The following is a 19,856-nucleotide window of genomic DNA, read 5'->3' on the forward strand; positions in this document are numbered from 1 at the left end:
AAAAATATACTCATTTTGAGGAGCCCAAAACCATCATGCTTGGTGATGCTCACACTACTCAAGTGCTTGGAAAGGGAGATGTTGAATTGTGTTTTACTTCTGGAAGGATATTAACATTGAAATATGTACTTTATACTCCTTCTATGAGAAAAAAATTGATGTCTAGTTTTCTTCTTAATAAAGCAGACTTTAAACAGATTATTGAATCTGATCAATATGTAATAGTGAAGAAAGGTATTTTTGTGGGGAAGTGATATGCATGTGATGGGATGTTTAAGTTGAATGTTGAAATGAATAAAACTTTTACTTCTGTTTATATGCTTTCTTCAACTAATTTTTGGCATGTTCGTTTGTGTCATATTAATGATTGTTATGTTGGAATCATGAGTAGTTTAGGATTAATCCCATTGATTAAAAAGAATTTTGAAAAGTGTGAGGCTTGTAGTAAAGCCAAGATCACTAAAAGACCTCTTTTTCAAGTTGAAAGAAAAACTGTTTTGTTAGAATTAGTTCATACTGATATTTGTGAACTTGGTGGAATTCTAACTCGTGGTGTAATAGATATTTTATCACTTTCATTGATGATTTTTCTAAGTTTACATATGTTTACTTTATGAAAAATAAAAGTGATACTTTTGAAAATTTTAAAACTTATCTCAATGAGGTTGAAAATCAGCTTGGAAGAAAAATAAAAAGAATTAGAAGTGATAGAGGCCGTGAATATGAATCAAATGAGTTCAATTCTTTTGTTAGATCATTGGTAATAATTCATGAAACTACTCCTCCTTACTCTCCTTCGTCTAATGGAGCAGCAGAAAGGAAAAATAGAACTTTGGTTGAATTGACAAATGTCATGCTTATTGAGTTAGATGCACCTTTAAATTTTTGGGGTGAAGCTATCTTAACTGCTTGTTATGTGTTGAATCGTGTGCCTCATAAAAAGTCTAAATTGACACCTTTTGAATTGTGGAAAGGTTACAAGCCAAGTTTGGGATATCTAAGAGTTTGGGGTTGCTTAGCCTTTGTGAGGCTAATGGATCCCAAGATTACAAAGTTGGGTAAGAAAGTTACTACTTGTGCTTTTCTTGGTTATGCTTCAAATAGTACAGCCTATAGATTTTTTAATCTTGAAGATAATATTGTAATAGAATCTGGTGATGCTATTTTTCATGAAAATAAATTTCCTTTTGATACTAAAAGTAGTGGGGGTCAAAGGATTGAACAAAATATTTTGTCACTACCTAGTTCTTCTAATTCAACTTTGAAAAATAAAGAAGTTGTTGATTTTGAGTTAAGAAGAAGTAAAAGAGCTAGAGTAGAAAAAGATTTTGGTCCTGATTTTTGTGTGTTTAATATTGAAAATGACCCTCTAACTTTGAAAGAAGCGTTATCTTCACATGATTCTATATTTTGGAAAGTGGTTGTAAATGATGAAATGGAATCTCGAATTTCTAATAAAACTTGGAAGTCAGTTGATTTGCCACCGAGTTGTAAAAAATTGGTTGTAAATGGATCTTACGGAAAAAGTTGAAACCGGATGGATCTATTGATAAATACAAGGCTAGGCTAGTTGCAAAAGGTTTTAAACAACTAGAAGGCCTAGAATCTTTTTGATACTTTTTCTCCAGTAACAATAATTACATCCATTAGACTTTTAGTTGCTGTGGCTGCAATTTTTGATTTGCAAATTCATCAAATGGTTGTAAAAACTGATTTTCTAAATGGAGACCTAAATGAAGAAATTTATATGGACCAACACGAGTGTTTTATTGAAGCAGGCCAAGAAAGCAAAGTATACAAACTTACTAAATCCCTATATGGCTTGAAACAGGCATCAAAGCAATGGCATGAAAAGTTTGATTCCTGCATGATTGAAAATGGTTTTAAAACAAATGAGTGTGATAAGTGCATATATCATAAGTCTTGGAATAATTCAAATGTGATCATTTGCCTATATGTTGATGATTTGTTGATCTTTGGCTCTAACATGAATGTTATTGATGAAGCTAAAAATGTTCTTAGAAGCCATTTTAATATGAAAGATCTTGGTGAGACAAATTTTATTCTTGGAATAAAATAACAAGAACATGTGAGGGGATTTTTCTTGACCAGTCACATTATGTCACATTATGTTGACAAAATTTTGAAAAAATATAACTTTCATGATTGCAAGCATGTTGCTACTCCTTTTGATTCAAGTGTTCACTTATTTACTGTTGAAAATGAAAATGATGTAATAAATCAAAAGGAATATGCTAGTATAATCGGAAGTTTGAGATATGTGACTGATTGCACTAGGCCTGATATTGCATATGCAGTAGGAGTACTTGGCAGGTTTACAAGCAAGCTAGGTAATGAACATTGGCATACTATAACAAGAGTTATGAGATATTTAATTGGAACGAAAAATTGTGGTTTGTTCTATAAAAAATATCCTGTTGTACTTGAAGGCTTTTGTGATGCGGATTGGAACACTTTGTCAGGTGATTCCTGTTCTACCACTGGTTATGTCTTTACTTTAGGTGGTGGTGCGGTTTGTTGGAGATCAAAAAAGCAAACTATAATTGATAACTCTACTATGGAGGCTGAACTAATTGCTTTAGCTTCAGCTAGTGAGGAAGCAAATTGGTTAAGAGATTTATTGTTTCAAATTCCTTATTTTGAAAAAGCAATTCATCCTATTTTAATTCATTGTGATAGCACTGCTGCAATTGGTAGAGTTCAAAACCGTTATTACAACGGTAAATCCAGACCTATAAGGAGGAAACACAGTAATGTAAGATCGTTTTTGACATATGATACCATTAATGTTGATTATGTCAAATCTTGTGATAATCTTGCAGATCCTCTTACGAAGGCCTTAACAAAAGAAAAGGTTTGGAGCACATCGAGGGGGATGGGATTGAAGCCTACAAATCCTTGAGTCATATATGAGGAAACCCAACCTGGAGACTAGAGATCCTATAACCAGGTTCAAAGGGAAAAACTAATCATATGATGACTTGTTGTGAAAAATGCACTATTTTTTCCCCTCCCTATGATGTGAGTGCATTGTTTCCTATAGTTTGTGAAGGTTGAGTTGATAAAACTCTTAATGAATATCTGTAGCCCGTATGGGTGGAGTGTTAATCTTACAGGAGCACTCTCGATAGATTTCACCTATGTGATGTGTGGAAGTAGGTCGCTTCCTATAAGAATGTGGCTTATTCTCAAATGCACTCATGAAACCGGGATAGCACATGGCCATAACGTGCTGGCTGTTAAAGCTTATGTCAACACCTTGATTATTATGTGTGAGCAGTGATATTTTATTTCCCTTAAGCAGTCATAGTTCAAGTTTGAGACCACTACGACTCTGGAGTAAAAGTTACTGTTTCACTAAGTGGAGGTTCAATGCAGAGCACACCTTCATTATGCATGGTAGTCTTTCTTCAACTGATATACTCTCTTATCTAAATATTAAAATGAGTAGGAGATTGTTAGGTTATTAGCATTTTAATATTAATATTTATCATATTAAATTGCTTTATTTTGGAGTTATAAGAAAACATTGGAATGGATAACTTCTACATCATTCATTAGCATTGGTTGTCCATCACTTTATTTCATTCTTAATACCTCCATTACTCTTTGTAACCTATGTAACTCCTACTGTAATCTATGTAACCTATGAAACTCCTAAGGCCATTATCTTCACTATTTACTACTTCCATTATCTTCCTATTCATTGCTAGGAAGACTTCTTGTAATGTAAATAGTGGTGGTCTTTATTTGGTTTGGAAAACACAAAATATAAGAGAAAAACAAAGAGTGAAAGAGTTAGTCTAAAAGAGAGTTCTTATTAGTTGAAGGGAGGTGTTCTTTTTTGTGGAGCTTTGGACTCAACTCTTGTCCAGAGTTGTTGAGTTATACTTTGTGAAGGCTGTTGTATCCTGGAGGGGACAAGTCAAAGAGGACTACTCCTGGACCGGTGAAAAAATTTGCTGCAGTGGGCTTGAATCTCCTTAAAGAGAGCGAGATATCCGCGCCTCAGCCTGAAGAGATTAATTTCTTTATTTTATTTTCAATTGTAATCTTGCAATTTTATTATCTTGTAAGTTTTTTACTAACAACTACATTATGCAATTGGTTCCTCTTGTTGGTGTCCATTATTATTTTCTGACCCAGAAGCACATTTTCAGTTATACTCCTTCCTTTAACAAAAAACCTAATCAGTTATTGAGATCAATCTCGATAGCTTTAGTAAACTCTTCCATGTATTATCCTTGATATAATCTTTTTAGCAAACGTACTTAGGATAATAGGTCTTAAGTTTTCAAAATTATCCACCACTTTCTTCTTTGGTATCATTACTAGATTTGTGTGTGTTATGAATATTGGAAATTCATATCAACCGAAAAAAGCCCTTACCATGTTCGATACATCTTCACTAATTATTTCCCAACAACTCTGAAAAATTTGTCCTGAGAAGTCATTTTGTCCATTTTCATTATCCCCATTTAGTTGAAAATCACATTCGTCACCTAATCTTTAGTAGGAGCCCTATCCAGTTCACAATTCTGGTAGTCGGTTATGATCTTGGGAATACACTGAAGCATTGAAAAATTAGCTGTTTTTTCCCCTATGTTTTGTGATGAAGTAATGATGTCCCCTTGTCTTGTTTTGATTTTTGTAATATTCAGTTTCTTCATTATTCCATTAACATAGGCATGAATGAACTTTGTATTTTTGTCCCCATCATTAAACCACCTCATCCCAGCCTTCTGCTTCAAAAATTCTTCCTTAATTTTCATAAACCTTTTCAGATCAGCATTAGATTTACTGAGTTCCGCCCTATTTGCCTTTGTAGGTACTATCTCCATTTGTATCTCTTTATTTTTTTTTATCACAACTTCCAAAGTTCCAATCCTTTGAAAAATATTTGAAAAGCATCTTCAAATCCACTGCGCAATATAGCCTTCAGTCTTTTCATCTTTGTCTATCATTGAACAAATATGAATTAAGAACCCCTTCTAATCCTTGTATTTATTTGTGGTGTATGGTTAATTCTTGTATCCCTTTTATTTTTTCCTTTTAGTCTCTCAATCTGTGTTGGTGATGAATCCCCGTTTCAACAAATGTTATCTATGTTCGCCTCTAGACTCTTTTTCTCCTCAATACCTTGTTTTTGTTGTTTCTCGTCTTGTGAGAGATTATGTATTATAATAGACAAATCCCCCCTGTCATGTGTTCAGACCCTCCATTCTCCATATTCCCCCCTTCTTGATATTGACTGTTTTCCTTCTACTGCATTAGAGTTGTCTTATTAGTGCTCCCTGTCTCCCAATTTGTGTCATCTTCTTTAATAATTTGTACTGTTTATTTTGCCTCTTCTGATGCTTGCATGTTATCTTTGCGTTGAACTGACACTCTTTCTTCTATTTTCTCAATTTGTACTTTCATCTCTTTCTAATTTGGTGTGGTCTCCTTACCCTGGTTGCTGTTCTTGCCCACACCTTCTTTATTTCTATACTCCTCTACCATTTTATCCCTAAAAAGAACCCATCACCAGAATGCAGATGGGTTTCATGCCTCTTCCCCTGTTACCACTTCCCTTTCTTATGTTTTTTGTGCCTCTATTTCTATCACCCCCTAGCTCCTCTAACTCCTTATAATTGTCCTCCCCCCAGTGCCTCATACTTATTATTTGTTATGATATTTGTTCCAGATGATAGTTTTTAGGATTCCACGTTTGTTTCCTTTAATCTCCTCTATTGAATACTCTACTCCTTACATAACCATTCTTTTTCCTTTGTTCATTAAGCTCACTCTGTTTGGGTTTGTTTGATTTTTCTATTCCTTTTACCCCTCCAACTAGTTTCTTACCTTTTTATGTACCATGAGATACTATCACCACTTTCTCCTTCTCCTTAGGATCCAATTCTTGGTGAATGATAAAATATTCTCTTTCATTATGACCCTGCAACTTACATGTTTTGCAGTATTCTGATACATAGTCATATTTGATTGAACCCGCTTCTTTACAACTTCATCAGTTTTCTTCCTCATCCCCAGATTGATTCTTTTGGTAATTGTCTCATAATATCTACTTCCACTTTCAAACTAGCACAACTTGATCTATTTATTGAGAGTCGCCATATCCACCTATAAAGGCTTTCCAACCACTACTGCTAATGAGAAAATTGTTTCTTTTTCAAAAAAAAAAATGGAGGTAGTGATGGGAAAGATATCCAAGCAATCCCAATACATGTTTCGTCTTCCGGATCAAACATCGAGTCCCACTTAAAGGTTCTCATTGGGTATGACCATTGTTTATGAGTAATGTAGAATTGTGGCTTTGATGACAGTGTTACATAATCCACGAGTAAAGTGCTTGTGATTAGGACATATTTGTTGCTGAGCAAACCAATGTTGACATATCCCTTCAAATCACATTGCTTTGGTATCAAAAGCCTCATATCCTTAATCTATGGCCACCCCTACGAGAATTTACCTACTACTGCAAATTGGAGATCTTCATTGATGATCATATGTGCTATCTCTTCTTCCTCCCATATGATCCTTGGTTCACCATTTTCATTTGGACAGGTTTATCTTGAGGACTTTATGGTTTAACAGTGTTGGCATAAGTCATTGTAGAAGGATTACCAATATTGTTGATTATATGCAGAGATGATGGTCCATCCCCCAGAAGCGAAACTTGGCCAACGACCGCCGTGGCAATTGATTCTGACGAGAGTAGACAAAATAGGTTTTAAAGAAATTTCAAAAAAAAATTAAAGCGTGGTGATTGGGAAAGGCACGCTTAATTAGTGGAGAAGTACATAATGGGCAAGCTTATGGTTCTCAATGCATGCATATATGCTATCTTTGTTGAGTGAGAGCGTATTATATGTTTGCAAAGTCCTTAAACTATATTCAATATGTTGTGTTGAGCGTACATACTATTCTTTTAAGTTAGAGGCACTTGTTGTATGAAAGATAGGTGATGATTAATGGTGAACATGAAGTTGTATGTGTTGGTTGCAAAAAGTTGTCAAGTCAATTACATGAGTAGTATGATGTATGAAAGTGGGCAAGGCGTATTTTGAGTGAAAACATGCTTATTTTAACTGATTACAGATCCTTGAAAGGAAATGGCGGATGCACAAATACCATAGTAGGGAGTCTAGGTCTTGGATTAGTTCGTAAGTTGTTCGACGATAAACAAGGCTCTAAGTGCGGGGTAGTGATCTTAGGCGTATTTATATGTCTAGGAACCAAATAATACCCGCATTTAGGCCAAATTTAGACTCATTTTATCTTGATTTATAATTGTGTCGAGTCTTTTGATAATAAATATACTAACCAACATGATTAGTGGTATAGGTGAGCTTGAATGAAGAAACAACCACCGAAATGGGCATTGGGAATCACGAAAGGTAGTGATTTTCATTTTTTTTACAAATGACATTTTTGCAAAATCGCTGCAGTAGCAGCGATTTTGCTTTTTCCGGCGGACGAAATCGCTGTTGTTCCAACGATTTCGCCGTTTTGGTTAATATAAAATTTTATATACCATTTTAGAATTTTTGTTAATATTTTATACCCTTTAGGCTCCAGACTCATCTATCAATGGGCTCTTTTTTAACATTTATTTAATTCTTCAAGTTTCTCTCTTTTTACCAAATCGGAATCATGTTTTCTAGTTAACATATTAAATTTGAATAAACTTTAATAATATTTAAAACAATTTACATATACTTAAGAATATCAACGATAACAATTTTCAAGAAAAATTAAAAACCTCTTACACGTCTTTTTTTTCCTTCGAAAAACTAATATAATCTTTTTAATAATATGTACAAGTATTTTTTATTTTAAATGCGAGCCCAAAAAATTTGAAATCTCAAGCAATAACTTTAGTAATATAGTGGTTAAGACGGTTATGCCTATCTTTTTCTAGTGACAATGGCAATACAATTATATACTACCTTATCTACCGATCATCTCTAAATGCCTTTTGTCTTTCTCCATTAGCACTTAGCAATGACAATTTAATTTTATAAATATTTCTCCTCAAATTCACTCACTAAAAGCAATCATCAATAATCGTCACATATATAACTCTTTTATTTTCTTTTCTTCTACAAATTATTTACTATCCTAATTGTTCTACATGATATATTATGAAAGTGGAATAAGTGGTCCACTAGTAATTTTAATGTTATTTTTTTAATCATCAATTAAATTATTTATTTATTAATTATATAAATTATATTACGAATAGTTTAAAATATCATCATTTGATATTTATTAAAAAAGTCTTTTATGAAATAAGAAATGTAAGTATTCAACGTAACTGAATAGGTCGTTACATTAAATATTCTTGGTTGAACTTTTTTAGGATAGAGAAAAATATGTAATTGGTTAAACTTTTTCTTCTTGGTTACTCTTGAAAGTAATGCATAGAATTAGAAGTCAATGAGAGTTATTGAGAAATGACAAATATGCTACTTGCTGGTGTGAACAAATTTCAATTCTTGGACTCTTGACACCGCGTTAAGAAAACAATGCAGCCATTTAAATTGACAAAATAAATAATACCTAATTATTTAATAATGATAATGAAATGATTTGCAAGAATACACCCCTAACTTTTCATTTGATACAAATTTGCCTCCATTCTTAAGAAGAAACTATTTATCCACAAAATTGCTTGCATGGGTGGATCTCTATGTCTAGAACATTTTGTTTGGATCATTGTTATTAATTGTTTCATAATATATTTATATTATATTATACTGTATTGTATAGTAGATATAATATTTGGCTAGACTGTATTGTTTGTTATTGTTTAATAACATTTTAATTATTTGGCTTGATTATATCATACTGTATTGTAATTTATAAATTTACTAAAATATTCTTAATTATTTTGAGATAGGAGGCTTGACTAAATTTAAATAATTAAGGTAAAAGATAAAATAGTATTTTGAAATATTATGTAAAGATATTATTGAAAAAAGAAATTAAGTAATAATGGGAACACCCAAATTGGTTGTTCCATAAAATAGGGGTTTTCATTGTTACGTAACAATGAAATTTAATAATACAGTACAATGCATTTTTAAGTAACAAACAAAACAAACATTGTAATATAGTAACGATACAATACAATACATACAATGAATAACAATAACCCAAACATAGTGTAACTAGGGTTTGATTTTGTTTGCTTTTTTAGATTTTTAAAAATATTTGATTTGGTTATGATGTTGTTCGAAAAAATCAAAGAAGTAATTGAATTGAATTGACAAATTATATATATACATTTTATCATTACGCATACAAAATATATTTATGTTATTAAAAATTTTAAATATATTATAAGATGTTTTTATCAAAATTTATTTATAATTTACTTATAAAAGCAAAAATTTTCAAGATGAAAATATTTTATCTTATTGGTATATGACATTTCTCATTTTGAATGAATTGTTGTCACTTTTTCATGTTTTAAATGAGTTGTTTTTTTTATTTTTGTGTTTGATTAATAACCGAATAACCTAACCAAATCGAGCTGAAAATAATAATAACATAATCGAATATATATATATATATATATATATATATATATATATATATATTTGGTTTGATATAATTTTGAATTTTTAAAATCGATTAAATTGATTTGATTTTAATTTTGACCAATAACCAATTCAAAGCAACCCATAATACCCCTACATCTTACTAACTAGAATTTTTTCAATTTCCTTTTCCACCACTTTTTTCATTTCAAATTTTTTTTAATCTAATTTGGATATTTTAGAAAAGAATTGCCAAGTTAAAAGAGAAGATAAATTTTGATCCTCTACGTTAAATGAATACATAACTAAAATTTAGTGCAATTTTTTTCTAGTCGTGTATACATTTTAACTAATGTATTAATCAAGTATTTGATAAAATAAATATAAATACAATAAATTTTCGAAGAAATCTGATTGTATACTTTAAAAGGAGAAAAATAAATAAAGAATAAATTTAGTTGCTAAAATTGTATGATTATCTTCTATTTTGGAAGTAATTATTAATATGTTTATCATCTTAATCAAGATTAAGACATATCATTGATTTATTAAATTTCAATCATTGATTTATATTTGTGGCATATGTCTTTGATCTAAATAAGATCTTGGGGAACCTAGAGGAGCTGAATTCAATACATATATGCCTTAACATTTCCGGAGGAGAAAGAGTAAATAAATGGTGAACTCACAAAATATTCTTTTATGCCTGTTCAATAGAGAGTAGAGACAAAAAAGCTTGAGTTTGGAACCTAAAGGACAAACGTTTTTTTTTTGCCAAATTTCAAAAGGGCAATAAGAAAATGGTAGAAACCAAAGGGATAAAAGTTGTCACAACCCAAAGTACTCATGTCACATGGCATATAAGACTCCGAGAGGTTCTACACAACTCACTTGACATATATATACACAATATCGTAGTAAAAAAAAAAAGAAATCTCATAACAAGTAAAGAGTTTGACTTAAAAGCGGAAATGTACTGAAGTCTTGACAAATTATCTATTACATCAAAAAGAGTAGCCTGGACGTGGCCCGTACAATACATACAATATTTGAAAGTAAAACATAAAGACATAAGAAAAACAATAAAGGTGACACCGTCCTCGGAGTATGAGAATTCACTTAGTTTTCAAGTCACTAGAAAGATCAACTAGCCATGAACGGTAATAGAAGGAGCATCAAACCCTATATTATGAAACAATGTAGGAACAAGCATGTATTAGTACATGAAATGTACCAAATATGGACAACATACATAAAAGTGTTATCATCATAAGGGCAAATAATAAAAAACATGAAATGTATGACTAAGCTAAAAATATTGAAATCTTTAAAGAACAATCATAATTATAAACATGGTCAATGTATCTAAAAATTATGAGAAAAACGGCAATACAAAGTTATACGAGATCATGTAATAAGTTTAAATCATTTCATTTTAATGTGTAGGAGAGAGCATTAACTGACATAAAACCATGAGAACTAATCATAGAGTTCAATGTATTACCCCATTGAAGAGGGCCCTAATTATCTAGTCAAGACATAAATGATCGTTTTCATACTTTGAGACTTGGGTACTCGCCATTAGTCCCTCTCAAGACCTCAAACATTCAGAGTCATGGGTACTCGCCTCTATTCTCCTTTCTTACATATATACTATCCTATATTATATTTGGATGTATTGTAATCTAAACCATTTTTGATCAATTCGTTGGGCTATCAATTTCTCTTTGTGATTGAGGGGGTTCAAAAAATTTATCTTATTTATACACTGTAATTTTTTGCCGAAGGGGTTCGGGTGAACCCCCTGGAACTGCTTGGGTTCACGAGAGCCAAAACTCATCATGAGATACTTGCTCGATTGAAGGGATAACTGACACATGGGGAACCTCGTGATCCATATTTGCACCAATATTTCTCATAACTATGTTGTTCGAGGGGCCATATCGTGAAAATGTTGGATAAGGATTATAAGAGAGACATATAGAGTTAAAATCGAACAAATGAATTTAGAATGATGAAAGAAGTGGAGCTTCCTAAACTCTGTGTAGTCTCCTATTCATAAATGTGATGAACAAGAATCTCTCGATTCATAAATGTGACTCGCTTCATACTCATGAACAAGAATTTACTTTGTCTGCTTCAATTTTACTAGAAATAATCAACGGAGGAGCTAAACCTTTTTGCAACAGTTATACCTTTAGGCCAAAAAAGTCGTCTTCTACTATAGAAGGAATTAATGTGTATAATGTAATCCCAATCACTTGACCAAACGTTACTAGCCATACTTAGACCATTTACTTGTAGTGATGCATATTATAATAATATATCATCTACCAAAAAAAAAAGGATATTGTTTGTAAGTATGTTATTAGTAATTAGTTTAGGATTTAGGGGAGATGGGCAAATAAGGTAAAATAGAGGAGGTGTTAGAGTAATTTAGAACATAAAAAGACAGATGCAGCCGTTGCAAATGGAGTTAGTCGTATATATCTTTATTTTATATAGATAGATAGAGAGAGAGGAGAGAGAGAGAGAGTCAGAGGACAGCTATTGAGTGCAGAGCAGAAGATTCTCTGAGCAGCAACTTCTCTCTGAAATTCTTTCTACCTGTAAGTATTTTTTGATTCTGCTTTCAAGTTTTTTTTTTTTTGAATTGAAAATGGTGGAAAATTCAAGTAATAGATCTGAAGAGGATAACCTTGGTGGAGGTGGAAATGATTTTCTTGGAAAATCAGTTCTGGAAATGGATGGTGGTTCAAGAATAACTCCTCCTAGCTGCCACCAAGAGTTGACTCTTAGTTACCTTTGTGAAAACTCGAAACAACTTGGGTTTGTGAGCTATAAAGGGAAAGAAGTAATGGAGGAAAGTAACAAGAGATGGGTTGAAAGGGATTTTCTTCAAATTAATGAGAGTAGTTCTAGTAAAGGGGTTAATGGTAATGGTAATGGGAATTCATCTAGACATGAGGAGGCAGAAAAAATTGAAACCCCTCTCAACCTTTCTTTGGCTTTGCCTGATGTTTCATTGTCTTTGGCTGGTTCAAATAGATTCGATCTTCAACCATCATCGCATAACAATACTCATTCCGCTTCATTGTCATGCTCTTATTCACACCCTTTTTCCCATAATATGAGTTGCTCTCTTACTCGGAATTCGACTGATTTTTCTGTTGATCATATCTGGAACTGTGGAGAAGGGACTAATGGTTCAGTTCATAGCCGATTTAGGCCAATTCCTACCAATCAAGCTTTACCTAAGGAAACTTCAGATAACATTTCATTTTTTCCATCTGAGTTGCCTGCAAGACCACCAATTGATGATTCACAAAGTCCAGTTAAGATTTCAAGGCCAGAAAGAATCCTTAGAGAAATTGTTTCTGAATCTATTCCTCTTATGGCTCAGATTATGCAAGAGCTTCCTCATGAAACAGTTGAATCAACGAAGGAATACTTGAGGAATCTAATTGAGAGGAAAGATGATCATTTAGTTGTCCTTCAGAACAGATTGAATAGGAGATGCGATCTTACAAACGAAACTCTAACAAAGTGTCACAAGACTCAACTGGAGTTTTTTGTTGCAATAAAAATGGGTGTTGGAAGCTTTTTATCTTGCAAAAAAGTTATACCAACAAGTGAATTGGTGGAAATTTTCTTACTTGAAAGGTGTCGAAACATAAAGTGTATGAGGGCTTTACCTGTTGAGGACTGTGAATGCAAGATATGTTCAACAAAGAAGGGATTTTGCAGTGAATGCATGTGTCCAATATGTTTGAATTTCGATTGTGCAAGTAATACTTGTAGTTGGGTAGGGTGTGATGCTTGTTCACACTGGTGTCATGCTGTTTGCGGTATTCAGAAGAATCTCATAAAGCCAGGTCCAACCGAAATGCAATTTTACTGTATTGGATGTGGACATGCATCTGAAATGTTTGGATTCGTTAAAGATGTCTTCACCTCTTGTGCAAAAGACTGGGGTAAAGAAACGTTGGTGAAAGAGCTTGATTGTGTTCAGAAAATTTTCCAACGGAGTCAAGATTTTAAAGGCAAGGAGTTGCATCTTAAGGCTGATGAATTGCGTATCAAGCTACAAAAAAACATGATTTCTCCTCAAGATGTCTGCAATTTCATCATTCACTTTTTTAATTGTAAGTACTACATAACTTTATTTATTTCTCAATACATCATAGCTAAAGCATTACTTTTCGTAATTTACAATGTATATTTACCATTAATACTTTGGATATGAAGAATGAAAAGTTGTGATCCGACCTCTATATCCGCACACGTATTGGACACCCGCACCCGAGTCCGAGTAACTTAGGTTTTACCTAGCAAATGAAAATATAATGAAATGAATAGAGTTGCACTAGTCAAAAGATGGATTTTGTTCGAGTCTACGGAGCAGACCATTATATTTCCAGTCACCAACTACCAAGCGACACAGGGGATAAAGGCTGTAATCAATCTGCTTAGAGACCTTCCTTCTTCTTGTTTACGCCATCTATTGTACTAAAAAGCTTGACCATTGAAGATGCAAATTTTATTACTCATTTTCCTTTGCATGACCAGAAGGTAAGGCTCCTTTTGCCTCTAGAAGAAACAAATTTCGAGGATAAAAATCATTTCTTCAGGTGTTCTAGTTAATGATTTCCATATTGCTTTCAGTGACTGAGCAACAAAGCCTCCTGGAAGTAAGAATAACAATATCGTATATTTTGGAAATTAAGTGGCTAAAGTGTTTCCTCTGTTTTCAACTGTTTAGTATAGTAATTCTGAAGAATTTATTTACCAGAGAAAGTCTGTTTGTTTAAATTAATAAGAACCTTTGGGAAATCATTTACTCATAGGCAGGTTTTGTGTTTTAGTTCTGATCTATCAATGATGTTCTTAATGAGCATGAGCTGATGATTGTTTGTTTGTTTTCCGGAAGGGTATCTAATTTCAATTTAACTTTTTTCTTCGATTAACAGACACAGAAGGTCTGACAGAGTTTCCTGATAAAGACTTTAGTGGTAGAAAAATAGATGTTGTTTCTCTTCCTGCATCTACTTCCGTTGCTCCGAAATCTTCCCCGTACAACATAAGCTCTTCAAGTGGAAGAAAAGAAGTGATATTTGATGAACATCATCAGCAGAAAGATGTCAAGGCATCCTTCATGGCTGGAAAAATAGTTGAAGATGAATGGTCAGTGAAGCGACTAAAGAAGGATGAGCTTGCTAGCTTGGAAAGCATTGTGCGGATCAAAGAAGCAGAAGCAAGGATGTTTCAGAATCGAGCAGATGATGCTCGGCGAGAGGCAGAGAGTTTTAGACGAGTGGCTAGAATGAAAAGTGAGAAATTGGATGATGAGTATTCAGAAAAACTTGCTAGACTGTGTTTGCAGGAGACTGAGGAAAGGAGGAGGCAAAAGTTGGAAGAGCTTAAAGTATTGGAGAATTCACATTGTGATTACTACAAGATGAAAATGAGAATGGAATCTGATATTACAGGTTTGCTTAAAAGAATGGAAGCAACTAAGCAGTTGTGGGTTTAACAACAAATATTTCAGTATTTATGTAGTAAGTAACATTGGCAAACTAGATGACATATATATGCTAGTGACTTCTGTTTCTTCTTGTTTTAGACTTCACCTAATTCCTTGATTGTGTAAGTTGAATGTTGGTGAACTATTGTAAAAGCTTGCGTATTTTCGAATTTCGTTTTCGCTACTTTGACTGCTCAAGAGTAAGTATAGCCTTGAAAGAACTTGATCTTTTCCAAAGATTGAAACATTATGCAAAACATCCTATCTTTTTGCATGGTTTTTGGAACAAGTGTTGCCCTCTGTGATGTCCTGAATTTTCCAAGGTTGCTTACCAGTATATACAGACAAACAAAAATTATTTTCAAGTATAATGTATTGATAATTATAAAAATAGTATATAGTCGTATATAGATGATGTGTAACTATACATAAATGGTCATATGTATATGTGCTAATCCATATGTATATTTAATGTATCGATATTGTATAAATAGTATATAATCGTGTTAGATGATATATAATTATGTATCAGAGATGTTTATACATTGTTAATACAATCAAGTATACATTGCAAATCAAATTTTTTTTTTCAATTCCAACCAATTCAAATATCCTATAAACAAACAGTTACAAAAATTTAGACAAGAGTTCTTATTAATGTTATTAGTCTTTTGATATATTATTCAGTGAAAACAATTTATGTTTGAGTCATGGACAAGCTTGGAATATGAAAGAAGAACGAGGAGCAGGAAGGAAGGAAGAAACATGAAAGCAGCAAACAAATAAGCGCCAAAAGGAAATTTAGCAGCAAAAAAGAACTGCTCTTCAAATCGAAAATGGTATAATGATCAATAATAATTACGTTCTTTTGAGTATTTTTTTTTTTACCTAATGGACGTTTTGTTTAATTTTACCCTTTATAACTTATAACTTAGTCCTATTGTTGATTTCAAAATTGTCACAACCTGCGAACCTACCATAGACATGATCAATGGCGGAGCTAGAATTTTGTCTAAAGGGTGTTAAAATTTAAAGAAATAAAATTTTATAAAAGCCAAGGAGTGTCAATAAAAAATAATTTTATTCTAGTTACATAATGTAATTTTCCGACGAAGAGGTGTCGGTCGACACTCCTTCACTACAGGACATGACATGGCACTTAGAACTAGAGATGACAATGGGGTGGTACAGGACGGGAGCGGAGCGGATTGAGCTTAACTCGTAAAATTTTTAATCCCCCGCCTCGCAAATTTTTTTATTTTTAATTTTCAATCACCCCTCCCCGCCCAGCATAGACCCACTCCGCATGAACATGCCCCACATACTTTTATAATATTTTCTTTTCTAGTTATATTTGATACTGAAAATAAATTCATTTTTTTCATTGTACTAAATTTAAGAGGATAGTGATTTAATTGTATTTTTTAGAGGTCAATTGAAAAATATGTAAGAAATTGAATTATTTTTTATCGAATCATTTTCATTTACCATTATGAATGTTTTAGTAGATTTAAAGAAATTATCTTAATAAATAATACTCTATCACTCTTATAACATGTAAAAAATTAAAATTATATTTAAACCCACGTAAAATCACAAACATGTGTCTATGATCCTATGTCATAAAACAATGTAGCATCCAAGGTGGACAGTGTGTCAAGTACTGATATGTAACCCAGGGAAAAGGACAAAAAATTATAGATACATATAATATAACCATAAAGAAAAGACAAAATCTAAGTGCAGACCTGCTAGCAACAATTTCTGTAAGCAAAATAAATAATAGAAAATGTGTGTTTTTATTGATGAATCGTGTGAATACAATTTCGTTGTTCTCTTAATTCTTTTCTCCTAAACTTCTTCGAGATTTGAGGGCCTTTAGTAGTGTACTATTCGAACTATTTGATGATGTGGTTGATCTTTGAAAACTTCAGAAAATACTTCGCCGTTTCAAGTCGGTCTCCAAGAAGAACTTTGTTGGTCATTCCTTCGAAGAGCTATGTAGTTGGTGTTCTAGCTTTCTCCAATCCTTACAAAATGCTAGTTGAAGAGTTTTATGAAAATTCCCTTAAATGTCATGTTTATCCCCTATTTATAGTTGTAGGTAGAGGTGTGCAAAAATCGAACCGATCAATAAAATCGAATCGAAAATTGTTATTTGGTTATTGAATTAACGGTTATTTAATAGGTTTAGAAAACCAATTATTGGGTTATCGCTTTGATATTGGTTTTTTAATATTGGGTTATTGGATTAACCGATAATCCAATAAAAATATAATAATTTACTCTTTTATTTTTAGTCATACATAAATATCAAACAAACTAATCACTAGACTATAACTGTAAGGACCCTACACAATTAGCATTACAAATTAACTTGATCTCTGCATGTACCCTTTAGGTTTTAGTATTACTTTAGTCTTTAGGTTCACAACGTCAAAAACCTAAAGAACTAAAAATGATGATGCCTAGGGTTTGCAACGACGACGACAAGGGTTAGGCGATGACTAGGATTTTCAATTGTGAGTATTTTCTATACTTTTACTACACTAAGAAGAATTTTGCACTCAATGAGTAACTAGATTAGTCTCTTTTTATTTTGCGTTAAATTATTGGACAAGTCATATATTAATTTTGAAAATATTTTCTTATTGGTTAAACCGAAAATCGAACCATTAAAAACCAAAATCGATAAACTGAAAATCTATAACAAACATCTTATTGATTTGGTTATCGATTTAGCATATTTAAAAATTGAAAACCGATAATTCTTAAAATCGAATAGAACCGACAGATACACACCCCTAGTTGTAGGGGTGGACAAGGTTGCTAATGATTGGACAAAAGATGTCCTTTTGACACTTGGCGGATTGTGATTGATTCTTGAATTTGACTGGATTATTACATCATCTCGACACATGGTGTCACCTTGTTAGTCTTGGATGCCTAGTCACTAACACATGTCATGAGTTTGGGCTTCAAGGTGGAATTAACCTTGGACTTGAACTCAATAAAATGGACTTAATCATTTATAAATCTAAAATTATTCATTCAATCCAAATTCACATGGATTTAATTTAAACTTTGTATGAATTTTAATCCAAGAAAATTTATGTTTCTGAAAATGCCCCTTATTTCAAAATTTGTTGACTTGTAGGCTTGTCAAACTTGATGACGATACTGAAGTATTCATGAATATGTTTTTATTTTTTGAGACTTGTCGACGTGAAAGCTTGCTGAATTTGACGATAAAAGTCAAATTCCTCAAGAATGCGTTTTCATTTTTGAGACTTCTCAATGTGTAGGCTTGTTGAAACTTGACGAAGATAGTTGAAATCTTTATGAATATATTTTCTTGAGACTTCAAAGTATTTATTTCTTGTCATTGCATTCTAACTATGTTACTTAAAATGATTTGTTTACGGTCGGTTCAATTTATTTAATTTTTTAAAAAATATTCTTGCTCGACAACTATGTGACCCCTGTATATTAATTTGAAATGGATGGATCTTGTGAGCGAAATCGTTAATGTTATTATTGTCGCAAGAAATTAGGAAACAAGAAACTTGATTAGAATAACCAAGTAAAGAAATATTGACTTTCCTTTGATATCCAAGTTAATTAATGAATCTAAATTAAGGTATTCTTCTTTCCTCAACTCTTTGGTTCATCCTTTTCATATTGGTGCAGTTTCAAAAATGGGCAGTAAATCAATTAACTCAAATAAAATTTTCTTCTTCAACATTTACTTTGACATTCCTTGTGGAAAGATTAGAAATCTTTCACAAGGATATCTATATAATCCTCTCCAATGCACAAATGATTTTCATCACATAATACTTCAGACGTTGCAAAAATAAGTCGTCCGAGTGTGTTTAATTGTTCATCTGCGACAACAATTGATTTTATCAAATTGAGAGACATTGCCTTCATCATTTCTCAAAATCTTCAAGCAAAAGTACTTTATGTATTTTCTCAAGTAACTATAAAGCTTGTTTAACAGTAACCCATTTTTTATGTTTCAGCTTTGTGCGTCTGTAGTGTAAAATCGTAACTCATTACAGAAAAATTGAAATCGCAAACCATTTGATATTTTATGAAGCTAAAAACATGAATCTACAACATAAAAAAAATAGCAGCCAAATTCCTCTTCCATTGCTACACTTTTGATTAGGGGTGTAAAAAATGAGCCCAAATATAGTTAATTCGCCAATAATTTTAAGGGTTGGGCTCAAGATAATTTAATTTGATTCAATGTAAATACATTCAAGCCTTAACCCATTTTAAGACCATTCTTATTGAGCTCAATTTAATATTCAATTTTAACCCATTTTAAAACTCTTTATTTACATTTATGTAATGTATGTTCCTGTATTAAAGGGTAGGAACTAGTAATTTCTATCTATTTTATATTTTTTAGGATTATCTATCCATTTGTAATTTTTTTATAAAAAATCTTTAGTTGAAATTCAAATCGTGGTTATAAAATTTAAATAAAAGTATTATAAAATTATTGAGATTAAACATGTCAAATTGGGTAGGTCATGACCCAACTTAACTTTGAGCCCAAGGTAAACTTTGGCGGGTCACCCTACCATGTTTCTATTCCAACTCATTTTAATATCTCAAATTTCAATCCAAATTGCCCATTTGAAAACCTTAGTTTTGATTTTCAATATAGAACCTGTTTCTGATGGTCAGATTTGCGCACCTGTGGTGTAAATTTCATATCTCAAATCTCATTATAGAAAAATTCAAATCGT

The 19,856-nt window shown here is 32.2% G+C and overlaps 1 protein-coding gene across 1 annotated transcript; it reads left to right on the top strand.

Annotated features, from left to right (window-relative positions):
• Nucleotides 1-11,823: 11,823 nt before the first annotated feature.
• On the top strand, nucleotides 11,824-15,263 carry LOC101244187 (protein OBERON 3). Its single transcript, XM_004239230.5, has 2 exons — nucleotides 11,824-13,714; nucleotides 14,540-15,263. Exons 1-2 carry the CDS (start codon nucleotides 12,229-12,231, stop codon nucleotides 15,100-15,102), a joined length of 2,049 nt encoding a protein of 682 aa, XP_004239278.2. The 5' UTR covers nucleotides 11,824-12,228; the 3' UTR covers nucleotides 15,103-15,263.
• Nucleotides 15,264-19,856: the final 4,593 nt, after the last annotated feature.

Source organism: Solanum lycopersicum, chromosome 5 (assembly GCF_036512215.1).
Source record: "Solanum lycopersicum chromosome 5, SLM_r2.1".
Lineage (NCBI taxonomy): Eukaryota > Viridiplantae > Streptophyta > Magnoliopsida > Solanales > Solanaceae > Solanum > Solanum lycopersicum.